The 12,818-nt window shown below is 39.8% G+C and overlaps 1 protein-coding gene across 2 annotated transcripts in view; it reads right to left on the bottom strand.

Annotated features, from left to right (window-relative positions):
• Positions 1 to 7,487: 7,487 nt before the first annotated feature.
• RNASET2 (ribonuclease T2) overlaps positions 7,488 to 12,818 on the bottom strand; it is a 35,844-nt gene continuing 30,513 nt past the window's right edge. For both annotated transcript variants that reach the window (XM_081344960.1, XM_081344961.1), the window contains exon 10: positions 7,488 to 11,360. In XM_081344960.1, coding sequence (XP_081201086.1) covers positions 11,148 to 11,360 — 213 coding nt within the window. In that variant the 3' untranslated portion in view covers positions 7,488 to 11,147. The remainder of the gene's footprint in view (positions 11,361 to 12,818) is intronic.

Genomic DNA, 12,818 nt, shown 5'->3' on the forward strand with positions numbered 1-12,818 from the left:
GAGCCAAGTAATTAATAGTATCTTCCAATTTCTGTGCTGTCTGGTCATCTCCTTGAAAATAAAGAATACTCAAAACTCTCCTTTGAATATTATCTTGAAGTTACCACAAGGTTGCTAATATCCAGGCACCATAGTATCACAAACTGGCAACGTTTCCATTTGATATTTTAAAAATCAAAGGAATAATGTTCTCCAGTACTTTAAAAAACAACAACCCACCACATGAAGGAATGGAAAAATAATTCAAATGCCAGAAGGCTTAAAAAATTTGCAGTATTGCACACACCAGAGGCAACCAAATATCTACAGTATGGAATTTTTTTTTACTGTGTCTGTAAATTAGGTAAAGGTAAAGGTTCCCCCGCATATGCGTGCTAGTCGTTTCCAACTCTAGGGGCCAGTGCTCATCTCCGTTTCCGTCTGTAAATTATCTTTCCCCAAATTAGTGCATTTTGAAATTAAGTTAATTTATTGAGATTCCAGGTTTCAGGACCAGCAATCTTCACATTCTGCATAAAATCAGTTTTGTATAAAACTATACACATTTCTGCACTGAATTTCTTTCATAGCTAAATTAATAATTTAAAAGGCATCATCTACATATAGGCCCAACTCTTCTCTATTACACTGCAGTGTGGAGTAGGTGTTGAGGAAAAATGAAGGTCTCTTATCCAGAATACTTCATATTTTTTCAACACTTTTCATTAGGCACAAATGAAAAACTGAAGAAAACTGTCTTGGAAAAATAATCTGCATGATGAGTTTTTACATTATTAAAGTTGGTTAGAATAGCTTTATTTCATTATCTATTACATAGTTATTAAGCTACTTACTCATTAAGTGAAATGAAAACCAGAGTTTGTTTTATGAGCTCTTGGCAAAAGACTTTCCTTGGTGACTAATAAATGTTTTCTATCCTGCAGAATCTCTACATAAAGTTACCCAGAGATGAGTACAAGGCAATTAATTCTAATATTTGTTCATTTCTTCTGGAATAATAAAAGCCCTTGAATGAACCATTTGCATATCTGTTGTTACCAAGATACTAAATTATTTATTCTGTGAAGGTTTTATTTTTCATCTGTGACTAATGAACAGTATCAGTGTAAAGGTCTAACATCATTTAGATATAAATGAGTATCTTTTTTTTCCTGGGTAGCTGGTTCAGAATGCATGTAGTCGAAGAAACTATCTTTTTAATCATGAAGTAAACTCAGCCTAGGAATCTATATAAGCTTTTGCAAATCCCCATTAAAAGGAAGTTTGGGTTTTGATGGCATTTCAAGACATTCCCATAGAACCAAGATATAAGCCCAGTTTTCACAGCTATTTCATTTCCTTCTGCTCTTTTTAGATTCTTCAGACAGCAATGTACAGTTTAGCCAAGGCTATGCTTTTCTTATGTCATGATGACATTGTTTATACTAGCTGCTGATAGTCGCAGAGGATGGAGAAAAGGCTTAAAGAGGATCCTTGCTTTGCTGTGTCAGTGTGACTGAGGTTTATGGAAAGCTAATGGACAATAAATTAAATATGAATTGTGTTTTTAAATTGCCATTTCAATTCAAAGAATCACAACATAATTGTGTGGGGGGGGAAAAAGTAGATATTATAAATAAAATGGAGACTGCATTCCCTGCCCCCCAGCCCCTTCATACTTCTTTCCCAGCATCATCTCTGGTGGAGCAAAACTCCCGAGACAAACAGTGTCTGGGCGAATGAGCCAGGCCCAGTGGCGAGCAGTGGAGGGTCTGGGGCCCATTGGTCAGGGAGAATGGCCGAGGGAAGGCCAGCCGAGGAGGAAAGCTGGAGGAAAGTCACCAAGGAAAGTGGGCACTGCCAATGGTGGGAGCCTAAAGGTCCCATTCTGTCCCCAGCTTGGCTGAAAAGGGCAGTTTTGCCTAACAGTAATAACACAATGTACACTGACAAAGACCTGCCTAGCTTCTTTAAAAACTGCCAACAAATCAAATATCTGGGATTTCCTGCCCTGTAGCCTACAACTTCTGTAAAAATCTTGGCTTTTTTCTCATTCTTTTGGTCCCTCTTGTAATTCCTTGAATAAATGGTTGGTTATTTCCCTTCAGTGCTGTGCTCTGTTCTTCTGAATTTCCCATGACAGTATTTTCACACTTTACAGAGAAATTGCTTAATTATTTCCCTTGTAGATTTTTCATTCTGTCTCCTAAGTTTTCTAATATAGTAGTTATCTGATATGTCTGAACATGATATTTATTGCTTATTAAATAGGTTTATTGCATTATCAGCACTTGGTAAACCTTTTATCATTCCTATAATAGTGTCAAATCAATCTACTCCTTCTCTCAAAAATTCTGAAGGCGAACACTAGTTTCTAGAATGTACTACACTGTAGGATAGGACGGCTTGCATAGTTACTGCATCTCATGGATTTGCAGGATAAGCTTAAGATCTGGTAGGAAAATTAATTTTCTTTTTACTCTGAATAAGCAAGAAAATTAATTCCAGCCCAGTTACCACTTAGAACAGAGTCCTGTCTTTATAATAAGGAATATTATTAGATTTTGTAAACCTAATTATTAACATCGCCTGCTGTATGATAAACCAATCTGTTCTTTAAGAAAATGTAATACTTAAGTTTATACTCCTTTATTTCTTTCCTTCTAAGAAAGTGAAATTTGGAAGTGTATTAACTGCACCATAAATGTTTCTGCAGACTGTTGTGGCTAGCACTTGCTGTACAACCTCTTGTTTTTTCCATTCAAGGTAAAAAAGGTAAAGGTTCCCCCGCACATGCGTGCTAGTCGTTTCCAACTCTAGGGGCCGGTGCTCATCTCCGTTTCAAAGACAAAGAGCCAGTGTTTGTCCGAGGATATCTCCGTGGTCCTGTGGCCGGCATGACTAGACACCAAAGGCGCACGGAATGCTGTTACCTTCCCACCGTAGTGGTCCCTATTTTTCTACTTGCATTTTTATGTGCTTTCGAACTGCTAGGTTGGCAGAAGCTGGGACGAGTAACAGGCGCTCACTCTGCTACGCGGCACTCGGGATTTCACCGGCCATTGATTGAAGTATGACTACATGATCTTTCCTCTTTATGAAATGTTTGTTTGTTTTCTCTGTGATTTTTAATTTGAGCAACATTCAGATTAAAACATTAATAGTATTTTTAAAATCTAAGCACTAATGCAAACTTCCAAGTATCGGGACTACAATTTTCAACCAATAAGAACTTGACACTTTTGAGGAAATCATTCCTGTAGATGAGCAGCTATTCGTATACCATCTGAGGCATCTATGCTTCTGGAAGCTTAGGGAAGTCTCTTCTCCTAAATTAAAGCCACATACCTATGTCCAGATCTTTTGGAGGTACTACAGGTATATTATGCTAGACAATAATGAGATTCCTGCCTACTTGCTTCTCTTTTATATGAATCAGGGGTCATGGCAAAAGGCTCTTCAAACTGGAAAGCTGAACTAATCACCATACTATATAATCACCATACTATATAATTATAATTCATTATTGAATGAATTGCTATCATAGTTTAAATCAAAATGATTTTATCAAGTCATAGGCAGTTATATCAGTTCACATTTTCTCTAAAGCAAGGCAACAATTCTATATACATTTCATTTCAAGTAACTTGTACTGAGGTCAATGAAATGTCATATGTCATGGTTCCGACAGATGAAACTCTTCAAAGAACCTTTAGGCATTGTTTACCTTAAAGAATCTTTATTGGAGTAGTATAGCATCGGCACTTACATAGTCAAAGGCAAAACTGGATTCCCCTCCCTTGAGCACATAGTATCAAAGCACAATTCCCTCCTCCAAATAACAGTCAGAAATCACATTCCCCAATTAGTTTGAAATGTAGGCTCTCCCTTCAGTTCTCCAGCCCACCAATTCTTATCATCTCTTATTTCATTCACCTTGATTCACACACTAGCTCCAGTATTGTTATGTCTAGCTGAACTCTCATGCACATCCCTCCCCCCAGCATCATCTAACTCTAAAAAGTAAAACATAAGAAAATGGTTGCATCTCTAACTGTTGTCAAAGCAAAACATCCGATTTTAGCAGCGTTGACATCATAGGTTGGCAGAAGATGGATTGCTCAGTGAATCTAATCAGGTTTACAATACTTTTAAAAAAACCAAACCAAGATGTATCCTTAATTTGGTCAGAACAAAGCAACCAGCCCGGCAATCTGCTTTCTGAGAGCAAATTTTGTTGCAGGTATCCACATGATGTGCATTCTAGTGGCCTGGCCATCAAGCAATGCTCTCTGTCCATATTTATTTGACTCTTAAAGAGATCTCTGCTCAGTCCAGAGAATTTATTAAGTACATGGTTTGATCATTACTGTAGTTTCTGAGGAGTTTAAAATAAATAATGAAAAGCCCCATGAAATATGTATACTAATGAACTGGGCAGGAATTAAAGCCACCCTTCTTGCAGCTTCAACATAAATCTTTCAACCAAATGCCCTTAGAAACAATTCTGCACAACCAGGTTGAAACAGGCCTATAGCCAGCCCTAAAGGTAAGTAAGCAGAGAAGGGGGGGGGGGGGAGAAAAGAAAAAGCAGGCAGCAAATGACCTGCATTTACATACAAGTAAAGAAAAATAAGCCAACAAAAAGCAAGTGTAGGAGCTGATGGCAGTCAACAAAGCTTTATGACAGATGACCACGAAGAAAGGGAGAAAATGAAAAAAAACCAAGCAGAGGCTTCATATTCCATTGCTTTTACAGATTATCACGTAGTGTCACACTACAAGTTTAAACGGTAACACTCCATTGCAAGTCTACATGACTTTTTTTTAAAGTGATGGCTTTATTTCAACTGATGATATGCAGTACATTATACAAATTGAAACTGTGCTGCTCATAGAATAAATGTATGTGTTGAATAGAAGGAAATGAGAATATTGCATTGTTTCTGTTCATGCTAATTGAAAAATATGGTACATACTGCTGCCCTTAATCAGGATGTAAGTAAGCCTCAATTCTCTTTGATTTGCTGGAGATTCAGTGTAAACCTGTACTGCATATGCAGCACAAGTGATTCTATCTTATGACAGGGATGCAACAAGGCTATCTGGATCTTGGGCAGCGTAATACTACTCACTAGGGCAGGTGTAGGCAACCTCGGCTCTCTTTATGATTCATGGACTTCAACTCCCAGAATTCCTGAGCCAGCCATGAGTTGAAGTCCATGAATCATAAAAGAGTCGAGGTTGCCTACCCCTGCACTAGGGGGTGCACTCTGAATGATCCAGCAGACTAAGAAGAACCTTGTTTTTTAGGTAGCAACTATCTTGAACAAGATCCCATCTTTATAGTAATAGCAATAAGACGTATGTACAGCTCCATAGTGCTTTACAGCACTCTCTGAGCAGTTTACAGTGTCGGCATGTTGCCCACAACAATCTGGGTCCTCATTTTACCGACTTCGGAAGGATGGAAGCCTGAGTCAACTTTGATCCGGTCAGGTTCGAACTCCTGGCTGTGTTAGCCTGCAATACAGCACTCTAACCACTGTGCCACCAGGGCTCATAATAGCTGGTTGCCATCCCTTTATATATATATATATATATATATATATATATATATATATATATATATATATATATATATATATATATAAAATCTGTATTAGCCTGATAGTTGGTCAGAGCCAACATAAAAAAAGGGGGAGAAAAATGTCACTTTTGCCCATTCCCTTTTGGTCCATAAGTTTCATACTCAGTGTGTCTAAAGTTGGATCTGTAAATAAAGAAGAAAAGTGATGGCAGGGTAGAAGCTTCTTTGACTTATCTGGAAAATCTTATGTGGAAAAACCTTAACAAACAGGTCCTTACTTCACCAGTTCCTTTTGAAAGTGTTTAGGAATATGATTATGGGCCAGATTTCAACAATGTTTCCGCTGGAATCTGAACACCAATTTATTTGAATCTCAAGTACTTGCTTGCATGGAAAAAATGGGGTAACAAACAATTGATCAATTATTTAAGAAATGCCCCAGGTAGTAAAACCTCTTCAGGAAATTACAGACATTGTAATCTTCTCAAGGTTTCTGAGAAAGAGTAAGAATTGGTAGTGTTAAGGAATTTGTTGTGCAGAGGTCTCCTTATGCTACCAAAGAGTTGCACAGACAAGGAAGGGTACTGAGAGCAGCAAGAGTCACACAGTAAACACAAGAGTACACTGAGTTGTAAAAGCAAAAAGTAGTTTACTTTTGAGGTGGTGTAAAAACAAAAATGCACAGTCAAAAATAAACAGTCCAAGTAGCAATCCAAAATACCGTATTTCTGGCGTATAAGACGACCCGGCGTATAAGACGACCCCTGACTTTTAAGAACATTTTCAAGGTTTTTTGTCTTATACGCCGGAAAATACTTACATGCCAGTTGCCAAGTGTCCGACAGAAGCCCGATTCAGCCCCGTCTGATGCAGATGGTGCAAAGCCTCCCTTTTGAAGCCCAAAGGGGCTTTTCCTTCCACCCACCCATTTGAGAGCACATTTGCAGACGGAGCAGCCACGCATCTGGAGCCAAGTCCCGCCCAGGAGACGGTCAGCCAGGTGGGCTCGGAAGACGCGCTGGAGAGGCGGGCTTGGGGCGGCGATGCCGAGGCCGGCTGGTGAGGGCCGCTGCGTGGTCTGCAGGCGAGAGGGGTGCCAGGCCCGCCGGAAGTCCCCAGAAGTTCCTGGAACGGGCTGGCAGGCACGCTCTTCCCCGGCCCGCCCGAAGTCCCCAGAAGTTCCTGGAACAGGCTGGCAGGCACGCTCTTCCCCGGCCCGGCGGAAGTCCCCGGAAGTTCCTGGAACGGGCTGGCAGGCACGCTCTTCCCCGGCCCGCCCGAAGTCCCCGGAAGTTCCTGGAACGGGCTGGCAGGCATGCTCTTCCCCGGCCTGCCGGAAGTCCCCGGAAGTTCCCCAAACTTGGAACGGCCTGGCGGCGGGTGGGCGCTCCCTCCCCGATCCGCCGGGGAGCGTCTCCCAAAGCGCAGCGTCTGGCGGCCGGGAGTCCATCGGCCTGGTCGCTGGCGAGCTGGCCCGCAGCTAGGGCCGGGGCCCAGGAACAGGTAGCCGGGTGCGGGTGGGGGGAAGGAAAGCCGGGCGCGGGCTTCTGCGGCTGGTTGCGAGGCCGGATGCGGGCGTCTGCCGGGAGAGATAGCGAGTAGCAGTTGAGCATCTGCTTATGCTCAGATGCCGCTTAGGTGAGGGGGAGGGGCTTCCTGCCGCTCCCGGGGTCTGGCGTTTGCAAGTGGGAGGGGAAGGGGCTTAGAGGCTCTTGGGGGTGGGAAGGGAGAGTCACGATGGAGGGGGGACTGGACTAAGGAGGCTTGAAGTTGCTTTGCAAGAACGGGGACGCTCGACTGTTTTTGGTTTTTTTCTGGCGTATAAGACGACCCGGCGTATAAGACGACCCCCCCCAACTTTTGAGAAGATTTTCATGGGTTCAAAAGTCGTCTTATACGCCAGAAAATACGGTACAAAGTCTTCTTACCAGTCCAGAGGTCAATACACAGTTCAGGTAACAGAGCAAAAACAGTAACAGTAGAGAGCAGTGAATTCAGAGAGAGAAAGAAGCTACGTTACTAGCTCCCTCTTATGGCCATGAGAACACTTACACACCCATTGGCCAATTAACATCTTAAAGACATAGCATTATGGTTAATATATTTTCAACCCAATATTGTAGGCTATCACCATATGCCTAACAGGTAGCATATTGTACTCACTATGTGATGATTCACCATGCTGTGAGCAGCTGTTTTTTAAAGAATAGAAACGTAGAAACTCCTAGTGTGATGTTGCCAATCGTATTTATATTTGTAAAGCCTCAGTATAAGTCCTTGTGTGTGTCAGTACATATGCAAGCAGTAAAAAGTACTAATCATAGGGATAGGTGATTACTACTAGACGAGACAGGAGTCCTAAAAAAAATTAAGCTGGTTCAAATCTGTAGATAAATCTTGATATATGTTTATTCACTCATGTTAGTCACAAGAATCCCATTTATGTAGTGAATCTTGTGTGCTTAAATAGGTTCTTTACCACTGAGCAAAATCAACTTTAAAAGCACACAGATATTAAGACTCTGTTTCATTTGCAATTTTCTAAATACAGTAGTAGATAAAAGAAATCTTTCCACTCCTACAAGGTAAGTAAAATTACTGTGCAATAGTACAACAAATTAAAACATCATATCTATTTTTGAAATTACACATGGAAGAGAGCAGATGAATGTGCATGAAGTTAGCAAGGAAGCAGCACTTCTCAGGCTAAAGAGGATCATTAAGTCAACACAGAACTGATAATTCCCAAGACTTACAAGAAATGGCCAAATATTTTTTAATTCAGGATGATGAGAAGAAAAAGCCTAAAGAATGTAGTTATTATCTCAGACTCTGAATTATATGCATTTGTTATTATTAGAATGCTTTACATACATTTTATTCTGAGGACCATTTACCCATTTTTCTGAGAGTAATTTTTCTTATTTTGATTATTCATAGGAATTCCACTGTTTTAATGATCTCTCATACTAATAATCTACTGTACTAAATGGATATGCTGATTGAATGTAAAGTGAGATTTTATATTTCCTCCTGGATTCCTCCAAAGAATAATAAGATACAATATTTATTTATTTTATTTATTTTATTAAACTTATATACCGCCCTTCTCCCATAGGACTCAGGGCGGTTCACAAGATTTTTTTAAACAATGCAACAAGTTACAAAAATTAAAAACAATTAAAATAATTACACTGACCTTGAAATAAAAACCCAATTACAATTAAAAAATACAATTAAAACTCCAGTTAATACTCTCAGTCTAGGCCAGAAAGTTCGAAGAGCCAGGTCTTCAGGTCCCGGCGGAATAAGCGAAGGTCAGGGGCAGTCCTAAGTTCTACAGGCAGTTGGTTCCAAAGGGCCGGCGCACCCACAGAGAAGGCACTCCCCCTGGGTATTGTCCGCCGGCAATCTTTTACCAGCGGTACCCTGAGGAGACCCTCCCTGTGGGAGCGCACAGGACAAAGGGACCTTGATGCCGGCAGCAGGTGTTCCCTCAGATATCCCGGACCCAAGCCATTTAGGACTTTATAGGTCATTGCCAGCACCTTGAATCTCACCCGGAGGGCAACCGGAAGCCAATGCAGCTCGCGGAGTAGAGGTGTTACATGGGAGTATTGGGAAACCCCCATCACAACCCGTGCGGCTGCATTCTGCACCAGTTGAAGCCTCCGAGTGGTCCTCAAGGGCAGTCCCATGTAGAGAGCGTTGCAGTAGTCCAATCGGGAAGTCACGAGTGCATGAGTGACTGTGCGCAGGGCATCTCGGTCCAGGTAGGGCCGCAACTGGCGTACCAGGCGAACCTGGGCAAAGGCCCCCCTGGTCACGGCTCCTATATAACAAATACAGGTAGTCCTTGACTTATGATCATAATTTGGGCCAGAATTTCTATTGCTAAGCAAGGTGATTAAGTGAAATGTGTTTGATTTTATGACTTTTTTGCCACAGTTGTTAAGTGAACCTCTGCAGTTGTTAACTTCGCATGTTGGAAGCCAGCTGAGAAAGTTGAAAATGGTAATTACATGACCTGGGACATGGAAACCATCGTAAATACATGATGGTTTCCAGGTGCACAAATTTTGATTACATGATTGTGGGGATGCTTGCAATGGTTGTAAGTGCGAGGATTGGTCTTAAAATACTTTTTTTCAATGCCATTGTAAGTTTGAACAGTGGCTAAACAAATGGTTATAAGTCAAGGTCTAACTGTAACTTTAAATAATAAACTTATATCAATTTGTTTTATTGATCAGATTGGATAAAACCAGGGATCAGCTCTCCCTCAAGAATGTCATATCAAACTGAGAGATAAATGGGTCTACTTTAAAACTTTTCAATTTCAGGGAAGCTTGACATTTAAGAAAATTATTGCTACAAGGTCCATTTTTTCTCTCTCTGGAAATTAACACGGTCTTGGGCTCAATTATGAAATGCAAAATAATTTGATATGAATAGGAAGAAAACTGAATAGTATGTGGCTGATTAATTATCAACTCAATAGTAAAGTACAAAGCCTGAATCACATTGCATTAATGAATAATATTTCTTAATGATATATAATCATGAGTAATTTTCAGGAAAGGTACTTCTAGAAAAAGATGAAAGGATAAGGTTCCAGTACCTGTTCTTTCTAGAGTATTTTACTCTCACATACTCATTATAACATAGCAGTTACTTTGATGTTGATAGAAGAGAAGAGAACACTTGACTGGCCAAGTGTGATTGGATGCATAAGGATTTTGTCTCTGGTGCATAAGCTCTCAATGTATATACAAACAACAAAGTAATATAATCATAAGATACCAACAGGAGAAGGTAGTAGAAAAGATGAGAAGCATAATAGTAACATAGCCATACTACATGGGTAAATATCCTTAAACATAAGACAGTATTGTAATAAGGTATTCAGCAGAGTGGTGGCACAAGGGAAAAATTGTCTTGGTGTCTAGTTGTTTTGGCATGCAAGGCTTTATAGCAGCATCCTGAGGGAAGGAGTTGAAGCAGTTTATGTCCAGGATGTGAGGGGTTTGTAGATATTTTCTCAGCCATCTTTCTGGCTCTTGCAGGATACAGGTCTTCAATGGAAGGCAGGCTGGTTGCAATTGTTTTTTCTGCAGTCCTATCTGTCCTGTTTGGTTGCTGTACTAAACTAGACAATTATATGCTTTACCTTTTGTTTTGGGTTTTTAAAATATATAAGACTGCCTAAGGATGGCTATCTACTGCTCTAGTTCTTTGACTTTTTCTTGATGAATTGCTACAATCTTGTGTTTGATGCAAATATATGCCTAGGTTTTTTTAGGTAGCTAAATAAATTTGTCACAAACATTGCAGATCACTAACAGATTGCAGTAATTTTGCAATTGATATTGATTTAAAAATAACACCTAATAAAATGAAAAATAAGCCAATTTTATTGAAAAAAACGTACATTATATATGGACAGCAATTTTAACGAAACAGGCAGTCACCAATCAAAACACAAAGAAAGCCCTTAATACTACCTTCACAGATGGCTTTGCTGTATAAATCCAATGCATAATTGTTCCCCACCAGAACTTTAAAAAGTTCAACTTTCCTAAATTACAACAACATTTGCAACAAAATGTTTGTAAGTTTTCATATGTGAAGGATAGTAAGTCAAAGTATCATTACAAACTGACAGATCCTCTGTTCTGAAAAAGTCATCTTCAAGTGCAGAAGATAAACCAGATTGTTCCTTTGTACAATTTATCAGAGTAAACTCCTTGGTAAAGCAGAATTTAATCTGGCCTATTACTTGTAGCCGTCCCTGCAGAAGAAAAATAAAACAACACTATAGAAAAAGTAGTATAGGAAAGTTTATAAAGGAATTACTGATATCTCAATGACTGACAGTTCAGCAGATTGAATTTAATCTTCGGAAGCCAACAGTTGCATCTGCATGTTATACTACATTTATAGTTACCAAACAACACAATAAACTTAATATCTACTACTTGGAATAATACTGAGCAAGATTTTTTTTCCAGAACAGAAATTACCATAGATGGCCAAGATATAAATTAAGTCTATATTGATATACAGTGGTAAACCTTATGAACTATTTTGCTCAAAGCAGTACTTCCAGCAATGGAAAAAAAATGAGCACAGTTTGAAGTCAACAACCTTGTACAAAAATAAGCTGTACTTGAAAATGCATATTGATTTCATAGATTATATTTTATTGCTGTTAAATGGCATTAAAAGTATTCAAAATAAAGCTGTTCCTTGGAAATATTTTAAAAATCATACACCTAAAATAGATCTCATAAAAAATAATAGCTTCAGTCAACAGATGCAAAAGGCTGTGCGTTTTCTACTTAGGTAGAACTCTAGAAAATGTTTTCTCAAGTAATGCCCCTTCATCAAATATAGCAATAGCACCTAGACTTATTTATATACCGCTTCACAATGCTTTACAGCCCTCTCTAAGATGTTTACAGAGTCACCGTATTGCCCCCAACAATCTGGCTCCTCATTTTACTGACCTCAGAAGGATGGAAGGCTGAGTCAACCTTGAGCCAGTGAGATTCGAACTGCCTTGCTGGCAGCCAGCAAAGTCAGCAGAAGTAGCCTGCAGTGCTGCATTCTAACCACTGCACCACCAGGGCTCATATACCACCAATGAGAAATGACAATCAGTTTTTCAACTGGCACTGGCTGACCACCTCATCAATGAAACAGGCAAACAAAGTAGCCAAAAATGTCACTGGGTAAAGTCCAAAAAAGACCTCAGAGTTCATACTTTCTGGATCACCTAAAGGTTTTTTTTTAAAACCAACTGATCTGCAATATAATCATACAAAGGTCCATTTGAAAAGGAAAGATTTCATGCATATTTTTCCATAAACCTAAACCATATGAAAACGAAAGGAAAGGAAAGGAAGATTTTCATCATTGTTGAGGGCAGACTGATGAGTCTGTATTGAATATGCATCTGAAAGAATGATTAAATAACTAGATGTATTTAATCTTCAATCTTCCAAATATTACCGTATTTTCCGGCGTATAAGATGACTTTTTAACCCATGAAAATCTCAAAAGTCAGGGGTCGTCTTATACGCCAGGTGCTGAAACTTTAGGGACAGGGCTGGCTGGAAAACCTGGAGCGGATCTCCCATTTAGTCTGCGCAGGGAAAGCGGGACCATTTGGAGAAGAAGCTGCAGTCTGTGATTTTTTACAGGCTGGGGTCTGGGCGTCTTTCCTTCTAAAGTTGAAGAGCAGCTG

The sequence above is a fragment of the Vipera berus genome, assembly GCF_964194415.1.
Source record: "Vipera berus genome assembly, chromosome: 1".
NCBI lineage: Eukaryota > Metazoa > Chordata > Lepidosauria > Squamata > Viperidae > Vipera > Vipera berus.